The 14,048-nt window shown below is 47.9% G+C and overlaps 1 protein-coding gene across 1 annotated transcript in view; it reads left to right on the top strand.

Moving 5' to 3' along the window:
* SNTB1 (syntrophin beta 1) overlaps positions 1-14,048 on the top strand; it is a 714,658-nt gene that overhangs the window by 629,974 nt on the left and 70,636 nt on the right. Inside the window, exon 4 of the mRNA XM_069621565.1 lies at positions 4,183-4,322. Coding sequence (XP_069477666.1) covers positions 4,183-4,322 — 140 coding nt within the window. The remainder of the gene's footprint in view (positions 1-4,182; positions 4,323-14,048) is intronic.

The following is a 14,048-nucleotide window of genomic DNA, read 5'->3' as shown; positions in this document are numbered from 1 at the left end:
CACTATTTCAAAATTCGGATAGATGCTGAATTCCATATAAAGCCTACGCCAGTGCCATCATTTGTATTCCTCTAGAGCATGGGTGCACAACATACGGCCCGCGGGCCAGTTGCGGCCCGCCATGCTCTTTTGTCCGGCCCGCGAGGCACAAAGACTTTCCTAATGGAGGGCGGCCCGCGGCCGCCCTCCATTAGGAAAGTCTTTGTTGTCTTCCAGGCCGGACAAAACGCTGGCCGTCATTCGCTCAGCACACATGCACCACGTTGCTCCTACGAGCCACGTAGTGTGTGTGTGCTGACCCAATGGAGGGCCAGCACTACGGCTGGCGTGGTCCATAAGGCTTGATGCCGGAAGGCATTTCAGCCTTGGGCCACGCCAGCCGTAGTACGATTCCAGCGTTCCAGCTTACCTGCCGCTTACCTGCCTGCCTTCCAGCACGTCTCCGGTAAGTGGTCTGTTTGTGTTTGTGTGTCGGGTCTGTTTTACTTTATGTTTGTGTGTGTATGTTGCGATGGGGGGGGGGGTCGGATGTGTATGAATGTTGGAATTTTAATGTATTTTGTGTGCATGTTGAGATGCGGGGGTGGGGGCGGGGTCGGATGTGTATGAATGTTGGAATGTTAATGTATTTTGTGTGCATGTTGAGATGCGGGGGTGGGGGTGTGTCGGATGTGTATGAATGTTGGAATGTTAATGTATTTTGTGTGCATGTTGAGATGCGGAGGTGGGTGGGGGGGTCGGATGTGTATGAATGTTGGAATTTTAATGTATTTTGTGTGCATGTTGAGATGCGGAGGTGGGTGGGGGGGTCGGATGTGTATGAATGTTGGAATGTTAATGTATTTTGTGTGCATGTTGAGATGCGGGGGTGGGGGTGTGTCGGATGTGTATGAATGTTGGAATGTTAATGTATTTTGTGTGCATGTTTAGATGCGGGGGTGGGGGTGTGTCGGATGTGTATGAATGTTGGAATGTTAACAGGGGGCATAGTGTTTGCTTGGTGGGTGAGGGACAGGGGCATAGTGTTTGCCTGGGGGGTGAGGGACAGAGGGCATAGTGTTTGGTTGGGGGTGAGGGACAGGGGGCATAGTGTTTGGTTGGGGGTGAGGGACAGGGGGCATAGTGTTTGGTTGGGGTGAGGGACAGGGGGCATAGTGTTTGCTTGGTGGGTGAGGGACAGGGGGCATAGTGTTTGCTTGGGGGGTGAGGGACAGGAGGCATAGTGTTTGGTTGGGGGTGAGGGACAGGGGGCATAGTGTTTGCTTGGTGGGTGAGGGACAGGGGGCATAGTGTTTGCTTGGGGGGTGAGGGACAGGGGGCATAGTGTTTGCTTGGGGGGGTGAGGGGGACAGGGGGCATAGTGTTTGGTTGGGGTGAGGGACAGGGGGCATAGTGTTTGCTTGGGGGTGTGGGACAGGGGGCATAGTGTTTGCTTGGGGGGTGAGGGACAGGGGGCATAGTGTTTGCTTGGGGGGTGAGGGATAGGGGGCATAGTGTTTGCATGCAATAACTAAATCGAAATAAATTATAACAATGGAAAATGTGTAGTACAAAATGTAAGTTTGAAATGCAATAAAAATAGTTACCCCTCAAAAACATATTCTTTTTCCATGTGTTTAATACAAATTGGGGGTTGAAAAAGCCTCCTGACATGTCCCGCCTACCGCCCCGCCCACTTTTACTTTTCGGCCCACTATAGCCCTCATGTAAGGTACTTTCGGCCCTCTGTCAAAATCAGTTGTGCACCCCTGCTCTAGAGACTGACGCGGAGCAACTCAATTCAACAGTTATTGTTGCACCGTGGACCTTTCCAATGGCTTCTACACGCTTGAGCTTTAATGGGTGGATGGGTAAATGAAGAAGGAAAGAGTGCAATAAATACCATTGGCTGGTTGACATTGGCATCTGTTATATGGATAGAGGAGAGGTGCCCAACATTAAAGCCTGTGCTTCCCGTGGTGCCACCTTTCACCCCTCTGGATGTGTTCTGGAAATCATTTGAAAAGACATTGGGACCTCATTATAAGTCTGCCGGTCCGGTAATAATGGTACCGGTAAGCTTGCTGGTACCGTTGTTACCCGACCGGCAAACTACAAGTTCTGCTCGCAGGAGCCTTCCCGCCCGCCAGGTCTGACCTGGCGGGCGTACCGGCACCCGCGAGCAGAGCATGTCAGATGCACCGGCACCATTCTGAATGGTGCCGGTGCATCCGACCTCCCCATTCCCGGCTCATATGGGAATGGGGAGCATTTCATTCCGGCGCCCGTGAATGGGCAATTACCGGGTCTGGCAGGGCCGTAATGACCCGGTAATTGCCCATACACGGGCGGCGGAAAAATTTGCAAGTTTGGCGGAAGCCTGCCGGTTTTACCAGCAAGGCTACCGTCAAACTTGTAATGAGGACATTTGGGTCTCTTTCTAAGTTTGCCGGAATTGTAATTGGTTATTTATAACACTTTTAATACCCACAGGTTTATAAGCACAGACCTAGGGGTCGTACCTGTGTTGCTCTGTGTCGTCTTGCTTTCAAGGCGAGCGCATTGTCCCTGAGCTATCCTCCTGAGACAATGGGCCTCATTATAAGTCTGCCGGTCCGGGAACAATGGTACCGGTAAGCTTGCTGGTACCGTAGTTCCCGGACCAGCAAACTACAAGTTGTGCTCGCGGGTGCCTTTCTGCCTGCCAGGTCTGACTTGGTGGGCAGAGCCGCACCCGCAAGCAGAGCATGTCGGATGCACCGGCACCATTCTGAATGGTGCCGGTGCATCCCCCCTCCCCATGGGAAAGGGGAGCATTTTTTTCCGGCGCCTGCGAATGGGCAAATACCGGGTCCGGCGGGGCTGGAATGCCCCGGTAATTGCCCATTCGCGGGTGCCGGAAATAATGACAAGTTTGGCGGCAGCCTGGCGGTTTTAGCAGCACGGCTACCGCCAAACTTGCAATGAGGCCCAATAATGGTAAATCCACCGGAATACGGGCAAACAGAATTGCCATTACCGGCACTTGATCTGCCAGAATAACTGGCAGATTACAAGTGCCGGCAAGGGCCGTAAATCTCCATTCTGTGTAGTCCAAGCGCATTTGCAGTTTGAGCCCGACCTGCTTCTTTTCTGCTTTGCACTTACTCAGTGTATCATACTTGCCAACCCTACTGATTTGGGCAGTAGGCTAAGGCTTTTTAAGCAGTCCTACCGCCTACAGATTTGGGTGACAGATCCTACTGCTTTTTACAGGGGCTGGTAATGTATGTGACTCTAAGGCAGGCTGCTTGAGACGGGCCCATGACAAAGCATGCAACACATTAGTTAGTCTGTCTGTGCTGTGGGCGGGTGATTACTTTGAGTGATGGGCTCAGACCAATCCAGTGACTTGACAGCTACATGACTCTGCCCTGCACTCTGGCCTGGGACAGGCCTTAGGTGAACCACCAGTGAAGGCAAGTGGCAGCGCATACCAAAATCACACAGCATCTGCATATCGGACTGCGGAGGGTATCAGTCCCCATGTTGTTCAGTTATTCATCTTGGATTGCAGGAATACATATGTATTGCCTCTTCTGCTGCTACAGAGCAGTGGCAACCGTTGCCTACCAGCTCTGTGGGATTACCTTCTGTGAAGTTAGGCAATTGAATTTGGTGCTAAATTACCATTCAGAATTATACATTTTAAACATTTGAACATCTTTCCATGTTGTGGTGTTTGAAGGGTTCTGTATTTTAGAATACTCCAGTGGTGCCAACAATGTATGTTTTGTATTTTCCTGTGATGTAATGGTTATGCGAAGTATTATTTTTGAAACTTAAAAAATCCTACATCTTTTTGGCAACAGAATGTTGGCAAGTATGGGCAAGTATGGTGTATTCTCTGTGTGCCACCATTTATTGGACGAATGCTCCCGGCGAATATGGAACCTGTTTTGTGAATAGTTGACTAAAATATGCTTCTTCTTCCTTACCTCTGCCTGCTCCCCCGCTCCCATTAACTCCCCCCACACTCGTCATTAGCACTTTGAAGTGGTTTACTGCAATGTAGAATGTTCCAAAACTACAAAGTAACCAAATATAATGTATATACACATGTACAAAATACATCTGCACTGTGAACGCAATTGCTTAGTCTCTTACTCCTCTTTCTGTCAACAAGCCTAAACTCCAGTGACGTCACTGTGTGTTCTGCTGCAGGTGCCGGGTGAGAACGAGAAGCGGTGGAAGCCAGTGTTAGTCATTCTGACCGAGAAGGATCTCCTGATGTACGACAGCATGCCGCGAATGAAGGAGGCGTGGTTCAACCCTGCCCTCAGCTACCCGCTGCTAGCCACCAGGTATGGAGAGCTTCTATGTATATCCTTCACGCTGCAGTGGGAGGAGTTGAGGCCCTGTCACATGAGAGAGATCATGCAGAACCTGCAGGATCAATGGGGTGGGTGGTGGAGGAGAACCGGTAGATGGACAGACCAGCAGGCCAATAGGAAACAGACTCCGATAACCAGACCACATAGCAAGATGGCTTACCAGGCATTTGATATGATGTGATATGATATGGCATTTATAACGCGCCTATACACAAGTATTTCAAGGCGCGATGAGGCAGGGAGGGGGGACAAGGGAAGACAGACAATGATCTTACTAGGCCAGGTGTCATTCAGATCGCGCAAGCGAAGGGGGAAGGGAAAGTGCGAGGGGCAAGGGAGGGGGGAAAGTGCAGTACATGGGATAGTAGAATAATAAGATAAATAAAGGGCCAGCTGGTGGCAAGTGCAAGGTAAGTTCAGACAGAGTGCTGGGATGGGGGCTGTAGGGATACAGAGACAGTCCTGCGGTGCAGTGGTTGCCAAGGGAGGCAGTGCAAGGGGAGAGTGGCTGGGCCAGGGACCGAGATCAGTGAGAGTGGCCCGGTGCAGATTCAGTGGAGTTTCAATCAGGAATTTAGCAGGGGAGAGGGGAGAGAAAGCAGAAGCAAAGAGGAAGGTTTTGAGGTGCTTCCGGAACTGGAGATGGTTCACCTCAAGTTTCAGGGTGGCAGGAAGGCTGTTCCAGAGGGAGGCCCCTGCCGCGGAGAGAGATCTACCCCCAGCTCGTTGCTTGGAGAAGCGGCTGACCCTGAGGGAGTTGGAGGCAGATGAGGGAAGAGCTCGAGAAGGAAGATATTTAGGAAGAGAGAGTTGAAGGTATTTCGGCCCCAGGGCCCAGAAGGCCTTGTGGACAATGCAGAGGGTTTTGAACTTAATCCTCCCAGCCACTGGGAGCCAGTGAAGAAATTTCAGTCCTGGAGAGATACGGTCCCTGGGCTTGAGGCCAAGGACAAGTCTCGCATTCCTGTTCTGGATGAGTTGCAGAGGGCGGAGAGTAGAGGCAGGCAGATTTAGATAGAGGCTGTTAAAGTAGTACAGCCTAGAGAGAACCAGAGCTCTGGAGACAGTGAGCTTCTGGGGGAAGGAGAGGAAAGGAAGAATACCTCTGAGGAGGTGGAGCTGTAGTGTGACTTCTTAGAGACATGTGAGGAGAGAAGGAGAGTGTGGAGTCGAAGATGACCCTGAGGTTTTATGCCTTGCAGGTAGGAGCAGGAAGAAGGGCCAAGAGAGGCCGGCCAGAGAGCTGCAGGGAAGCAGACTAGCAGACAGATGATGGCAGGGAAGGGAAGAATGCATGAAGCAGAACTGGACCGAACAGAAATACCACCAAACAGACAGGTAGTCAAGCAGGCGCATAATAGGCTGAGGGAACCAATAGGCAGATGGGGTGCACAGAGTGACATGGGTAAACATGAAAGTCAAACAGGAAGATTTGATTGTCTTTCAGTGAGGATTGCATGTAAAAGGCAGTACAAGAGAAGGACATGACAGAACTGCCACCAAAATCACTCTTTGATTGCCTGCACAAAAAGGGAAAATGGCTTCTTAAATTCATCCATGTTTGGTTTTTGGTAGCAGGGCAAGCCCAAGAAATGGAGAGGCTATGTTAAATAAAGGAACGCGCCAAACTGATAATGATTAAAATATGTTTGTGCCTATGTACACATTTAATACAAATAATATTCTGTCAACCCCTTAGATTAAAGAATAGACTGAAGAAGACCCATAATACCAATAAAGCTCCTGGCCGCGACACAATGGAATGAGGTTTAGTGGGGATCAGATGAACACTGTCCAAAGGTAAATAGCTGACCAGGAGCAGCTCATTGGGTTGATAAAGTGTTTACCTCTTATGGGCCCTACTGGAGGACTCACCCGCTGAAGACATCTTCGTTCAGCCTTGGGGACTCATCATGTGTTGGGCAAAACAGTAGAAATGCTGACATTTGGCCAAATACTGCTGACTTTACCACCGCAATTCATAGCTGAGTAGGGAAATACCGCTGGCGGTATTTCTATGGAAAGAAGGATTTCCCAAAATGTTCCCAAACAGTATTGTTAACTTTTTTCTCTGGACTCAAGGTCCTTGCCTTCAATACAGTGAAACATGTTTTCGTATAACTCAATTGTATGGGGGTTATAAGATATGCATCTCTCACACCCTGCCTCGCGCCATCTTACCCTGGTAATGCATCAAAGGATCAGAATTGGCCCTTTTGTGCATTTCGACCAACTACAGTACACAATCAATTTCATCACCGATATGATGGTGAAAATTGATTAAAAAGAGGTAACAAATGGTACTCCTGGAATACCACTGTGTTTTCACTGGGCCCGATGCAAATTCTGAATTGGGTAGATTTTAAGGAATACCACGGGCGAAGATGGTATTTACCTCCAGTAACATTACCGAACAAAACTCCAAGGTGTAGTGAGCAGGTAGCAACGGTGGCTCATAGCATGACTGGATGCTCTTGGTGATTTGATATGTTGGCATCTTTTCTGTGCTGGGCATTGTGCGCCACGTGAAACGTTTGTCTTTCATGCAGCACCCCAGCTCTGCCATGTTTGGGGGGATTACGTGTCTGATGGAAAATGTGAAAACTCTTCCCCTCTTCTCTGGTCATCTTGCTCAGACCGTGGAACCCTGCAAGAATTGTTTCGTCTCAATGGATAAGGATACAGGGAAAGTTTCACTGCACTAGACAGTGTAGCACCTTCACGCGTAGCCCACCTGGCCTCACGTATCTGGCTAGAGAAACGTTTTTAACCCCCGATTACTGATCATGGTATACCAAAAGCACAGAGTAGGATACCCCGCCCTCATATGCCTCAAAAAGGGGACACCTCAGTCTTTTTAATTACTTTATATTGGATAATAAATCTAGTGGCACACTATTTTATAAAAAAAACTACGTCATTTGATGGTGTTACTTCTACAAATCTCTCAAAAACACTTAGAAAGACAACATCATATCTTTAAACAACTGAATACTATGAATACACATTAAAATCATAACAAGCATTACTAATTCAGACCAATCGCCTCTGTGCAAAATTGCATTAAAGTGCTACACAAATTCCATAAAGTGCAAAATGGATGAAAGTGCTTGCTTTAAGTGCAACAGTATTTCAATGTACTGTCCAATTATTGGAAACAAAATCCAATAAACCTTATTTTGAACATGGTCCCCAACTGATCACATGTGTGATTAGCAAAATTCTAATTATAAATAGGGTATCTAGTCATTGCATCGAATGCAAGACCATCGAATGCCTTACCATAGAAAAAATGCATCGAAAAAAATGCATCGACTGCATTTTTTTAACAGTAAAGTGTTTATTTTAATTATAATGAGTTTTAAAGGTTAAAAAAGGTAGGCTGCGGGGGACCCCCCATTAAGCAAAAAAAAAGAAACGAAAATGCATTTGATGCATTTTTCTAGTAAGGCATTCGATGGTCTTGCATTCGATGCAATGACTATAAACCAGAAATAGACACTCTAACCTAACACGTACAATTTATCAATGTTTAGTATACCACATAACCCACACGGAGTCTAGCCCCCCTCCAGGAAGACCAAAACAGACGTTACACATTAAACGTCGACATTCAGCTGTCCACACTGGGTTTCGTCCCAAGTTATGACGGAATACATTTGTCCATGATGTTTCCTACAGTGGTACAAAAGGCCTTCATCAAGACGTATATCAATTTAAATACTGAACGTAATTCATGCACATGTTAAGAGTACAGATTTTCTTTTCCAAAGTAATCGCTTAATTGGTGTTCCACTTAAGCATGGGGCTTTTTATTTTCAATTCCAAGCTGGATTTGCAGACTTTTTCCCGCCATCCACACATATGTGTGATCTTGTGACAGCTAGACCGATTTCTTCTCACTCACTTCAGGTAGGAGTAAGTACGCCTCTCCAGTTGTGGGGACTGTATTTCACCAAATGGGATTCCCCAGGAGCCTTCTCAGATGACCAAAACTGCTTCCTTGCCCTGGCAACCGTATTCAGCGCCTCAAGCGGACCAGTTTTATAAAAGATAGGGGTGACCCTGTGGAGATTTTGATCATGGTATTCAACATCTTCTCGAGAATTGCGCATTGAAATATAATCCGCTGATTCCATGCAGAAGATCATAGTTGTGAGAATAGCTCACACGCAATGCACCCGCCCTGAGAACATCCCGATGTCTTGAGTTCCATACCCCGTTGGGCCGATTCAACCACAGGTAGAAACACTGAGTACAACGAGAGGGTAGTAATAGTGACATGTATTATTACAATCCTTAGACACTGGAAACTGCAAGCATCTGTATGAGGCACTATATCAACCACTAAAATATATACATTGTTAACTGTCCATTTGCTGTTTCACATAATGCACTGGCATTTCAAAACAGCATTATTGCAGTTGCCCGGCAGCTACAGGCATTTTCGAAATTACAGGCTCATTTCACGTGTAGATACAATAGCTTAAAGGAACTGTTGCATTCATATCGGTGTGTGCACAGAATGTTCCTTTTTTTTAAAAAACATATTTTATTGGCATTTAATCAAATGAGCTTTGATTAACACGTGACAAATTAGGAGTTAACAATTCGTCTTGTGATTACGCGTGGTAACATTTAACAAAACAGGGAGAAAGAAAAAAGAAAAGGAAAAATAAAGGGGGGGAAACAACATAATGAACAAACGAACAAACAGTCTTCATTTGATGCTGTGATGTCTTCAACTTCCGTTTGGGGGCAGAGGTGGGGGGAGCAAAAGTTCAGGGGGGTTTGTGATACGCAGTAAAGGGTATGTCTCTCAGTAGGGCTTTCCACGGTTCAAGGGTGTTGTTTGGTTCATCCACTCCGGAGTTGGCCATGCTCTGGTCTCTGCTTCAGTCCACCTTTCTAGTTCCTTAATCCAGCGTTCATATCTCGGACCTCCAGGTGACTTCCAAGCCATTGCATTGGTTCTTTTTGCAAGGATGCAGGATAGGTCCATCAGCTTGACTACGTGCTTATATTTACTCATTCTGGGGTGGGCTCCTAATAAGCATTCTTTCGGATGCCATTTGTATCTGGTAATGCCAGCTGCTGTGCTGGTCTGCTTGACTTTGGACCAGAGTTGCATCGTCTTAGTACAGGTCCAGAACATGTGGAGCAGGTCAGCTGTGTCAGTGCCACACCAGGGGCAATTCAGTGATGCTTTCTTGCTAAAGCTGGCCACCCTCTGTGGGGTCATATACGTCCTGTAAAGGACATTAATTTGTATTTGCCTGAATCTGGTGTTTCTAGACACCTCCTTGGGATAAAGTAGTATCCTTTCCCATTCTTTGGCCGTAAGTGTGATACCCAGGTGGTTTCCCACCTTTTTTTTAGTGACGTCCTTTTGGGGTTGGGTTTGTCCATCAATCGGCTGTAGAGCCGGGACACTGGCTTCCAGCTGTCTGCTAGATCATGCATCTCTTGTAGTAAAGGGTCCGGACTGGGTTCCTCGGGCCAGTTGTCCCATTTTCTTTTAGCAATTTGTCTGAGTCGATGATACCACAGAAATTGGCCGCTGGTGAGTCCTTCTGCCATTTGTATTGATTCGAAGTCTCTGAATTTGCCATCTTCGAACATGTCCCCCCATGCATAGATCCCAGCTTTCTCCCAGCTTCTCGCCACCGCGAGGTCTGTTATAGTTTTACATGCGTCCACCAGGATAGGGGTGTTGGGTGAATATGGATGGCTCAATTGCAGGGTGGAGCGGGTTCTGGTCCCGGTCTGTCTGCCCAGCTTTGCAATCATGGGGACGTCCTGTGTCTGTTTCAGTGGGTTCCAGAGTGTCTCTTTGGGGAACAGATTGGAGGGTATCTGTCGTAATAGTTCCAGCTCAGTGTTCGACTCATCCTGAAGCCATTTTGTCACGTGACTAAGCTGCGCCGCTAAGTAATACATTTGAAAGTCAGGAAGTTGCACTCCACCTTCTTTGTGATGCAACGTGAGAATTGATAGGGGTAGTTTGTGTCTCGATGGGCCCCATAGGAAGTCTCTGATTAACGGTTCCAGCTTCTTGAAGAAGGGTGGACGGATGAAGTCGCAGATGTTTGTGAAAAAGTATAAAACGCAAGGGAGGATTATCATTTTTGCAATGGCTGCTCTGCCCATCATTGCGAGTGGTAGTTTCGACCAGAATTTCATGGATTTGCTGAGTCCTTTCATTGTTATTTCGGTGTTGTGGTCGTGTGTGAGTTCTGGAGTGCGATGTATATTGATTCCCAGATATCGGAATTCCTCAGGCTGCCATTTTATCCCCACAGCCGGCAGGTCGACTTCTGGTAGGTCTCTGAGTCGGGCCAGTGGGAATGCACAGGATTTCCATCTGCTGAACTTGATCCCTAAGTAAAGTGCGTAGTTGTCAAGGACGTCTAGTATGACTTGTGAATTTACATGTGGGTCCTTCAGGTATAAGAGCACGTCGTCCACATATAGAGATATTAAAGAGTAATGGTTGCCCAATTTGATGAACGCGTCAAAGAACTGCTTTCTAAGATAAATAGCGATCGGTTCCAAGCCTAAGATGTATAACATCGGTGACAATGGGCATCCCTGCCTGGTGCCTCGCTGTATCGCCCAGGGTTTTAAGATCATTCCTCCAGTCTTCAATCTCGCTATGGGTGAATTGTAGAGTACTTTGATCCATCTCACAAAGCCTTCTCCAAATCCAAACTCTCTCAGCTCCTCAACCAGCCATTTTCAGAATATGGAATCAAAGGCCTTGATGGCGTCAAGTAAAAGCACCGCGAGATATTCGTTTCTTGTGTGGGTTTCCACCGTGATGTGCTGAAGCCTTCTCAGTTTAGCCGTGGTATTGCGTCCGGGGATGAAGCCGTTCTGGTCATCATGAATTAAGGTTCCGGCCACCCTCGCAAGTCTTTTGGCTAGAATAGTGGTCAGGATCTTGCTATCATAATTTAGCATCGCTAGTGGGCGATACGAGTTGCAGTCTGTGGGTGGTTTGTTTGGCTTGAGCATGGGGATTATGATTGTCTCTTTCATGGTGCTGGGGAGAATTCCATTTTCGTATGCCTCCATGAAAACCTTGTGCAGTATTGGGGTGATGGATGCTTCGTAGGCTTTGTAAAATTCGGGTGTAAGGCCGTCGCTACCAGGAGTCTTGCAGGTGGGCAGAGACCTGATTGCTTCCGTAACATCTTCTGTGGTGATTTCCGCGTCTAATGCCTCTCTCTGTTCTTCGGATAGCTTTGGGAGTCCTATTTCTTCCGGGGTGGTCTTAATTTCATTTGCGGGTATTTGCTTGTTGTGGGAGTATAGTTTGGAGTAAAACTCAGAGAAAGCGTTGTTGATATCTTGTTGTGATTTATGTGTTGTCTCATTTTCGTCAGTGATCTCTGTCGGTAGGTGTCTCGGCTGTTCGTGTTTGCACAACCAGGCCAGTAGTCTGCCTGGTTTATTGGCTTCCTTATGGGCCCTGGCGGTGTTTGTTGTGAAATCAAATTTGGCCAACCTGTCCCAGGCTGTGCGGCATTCAACGCAAATTTCTAGCAGTCACTTGTACCTCTGGAGTGGTGTCGGAGCAGGCTTCGAGGCACATTATTTCAGCTTCTCGCTGCTCTAGCGTCGCCATCAAGTGCTTCCGGATGCCTCCTGCCCCTGATATCGCTTCTCCACGTGTCACTACCTTCATAGTCTCCCACAGCGTGCAACAGCTTGATACAGATCCTTTGTTGGTATCAATGTAGTACTCTAATTTGGTACCCAGTTCTTCTCTGAAGTCATGATCAGTGAGGGCTGCGGTGGGCATTCTCCATGTCGGAATCGGTGGTCTGGGTCTTCTTAATTTCCATTGCATAATTAACGGCGAGTGATCAGAGATCGACCTGCCCAGGTATGCCGTGGTGTCTGCCAACGGGGTTTGTTCTCTGTCGATGAAGAAATAGTCAATCCTTGCGTGGATCGTGTGTGGGGCCGAGTAGAATGAGTAACTGAGTAAGTTGAGATATTTCAGCGTGTCGTTAAGTGCTTGGGTGGCAGCGTTATGTGGTTGTTGAGGGGGTATAGATCTGTCCAAGGTTCCGTTTCTGACGCAGTTGGAAGTCGCCTCCCCATATGAAGGTTCGTTCCCTGTGGTGTACCATCTTGGCGCATATTGTCTTGTGGTGTGAGGGTATACCATGATGCGGAAAGTAGGAGTTCACCAGGCAGACCGTGGTATGCTCGATGGTTCCCCACATTATTAAATACCTGCCTTCTCTGTCGGCCTCCGTGCCTAGCAGTTGAAATGGAACGTTCGGATTCACCCAGGTGAAGACCCATCGGGCATAGCTGGAGTAAGGTGCTCCTTTCCCTGTGCCTCCCCATCGTTCTGCCAGCTTGGATGAGGACTCCTCCGATAGGTGGGTCTCTTGAAGCATTGCAATCGAGATCTTCTTTCTGCGGAGATAGGATTGAATCCGATTCCTTCTTAAGTATGAGCCCATCCCGCGTACATTCCACGTCATCATTTTCAGTTGTGTTGCCATTGGGATGGAGCGGTGTGTCCTTTATGTCTGCCCATTCTGATACCGTGCAGCAGCCGTTGATTCCCATCAGTGCTTTCCCGTTCTCGGCTCTTAGTCCAAAATCTGTGGTGACTCTGCCCTCTGCCTCTTCAATTGTGGTAATGTGAATACTGTGTAACCACTAGAACATTTACGAAATTGGAATTGGTGCGCCCAGCGACTGCATTTTTCTTGCGGTGCTCGGGCGCTCTCGCACGGTCAGGACCCATCCAGGTATCGGGCTCGAGCTGGGTCGGTCAGGCAACTGGCCTGTCCTGGTCTGTTCGTGGGGGTTAAGTCCTGGGCCTGGTGCGGGGCCAAGCGAGGGCCACATCTATTTAGCTAACTATAGTGTAGGTTACTTCCTTGGTGGCAGATTGCCCATGTTTTGCGTTGGAGTTGCGATGCAGCAAGTGTTGGTGGTTCATATGTGCTGTTAAATGGTTTTCCTCATTTGTCCCGGAGGTGGGTTTCTCTGCCTTGTTGTCCTCCATCCACATATTGGCAGCTGCTGGGGACTCTAGGAAGATCGCACGACCCTTGAAGATGACCTTCAGCTTTGATGGATAAAGCAGCAGGTATTTTAAATTTAATTGCCACAGCCTGGCCTTAATCGGCACAAATGAGTTTCTTTCCCTTTGGACCTTTGGGGTGTAGTCTGGGTAAATGGTTATTTTGGCGTTGCCACGTTCAATGGGGCCCTTCTCCCTGGAGTACCTCAGGATGGTTTCACGGTCTTGGAAATTGAGTATTTTGGCGATTATCGGGCGAGGATGTGAGCCGGGGGGGTTCTTTTGGAGGGACATGTGTGCCCTTTCAACTGCGAATCCTTGTGTGAGTTTTCCTGCACCTATTTCTTGTTGCAGTAGGGACTCTATGTATGCTGTTGGGTACGGGCCATCATCACCTTCCGGTACTCCCAATATTCTGATGTTGCCCCATCTGGCCTTTCCCTCTGCCTCTACAGCCCTCGCCTCGAGTATGGCGACCTTCATCTCGAGGTCTACAACCTTGGCCTTCAACTCGACAGTGTTTTCAGTCGTCTCCCTTATGGTTGCTTCAGAGTTCGTCACTCTTTCTGTTAAGTTCCTGGCATCTTGGCGCACCAGCTGGATATCAGATCTGAATTCATCTTCGAGTCTATGAATGTGCG

This window comes from Ambystoma mexicanum, chromosome 5q, assembly GCF_040938575.1.
Source record: "Ambystoma mexicanum isolate Mex_15411 chromosome 5q, UKY_AmexF1_1, whole genome shotgun sequence".
Classification (NCBI taxonomy): domain Eukaryota; kingdom Metazoa; phylum Chordata; class Amphibia; order Caudata; family Ambystomatidae; genus Ambystoma; species Ambystoma mexicanum.
This window is presented reverse-complemented; position numbering and strand designations above follow the sequence as displayed.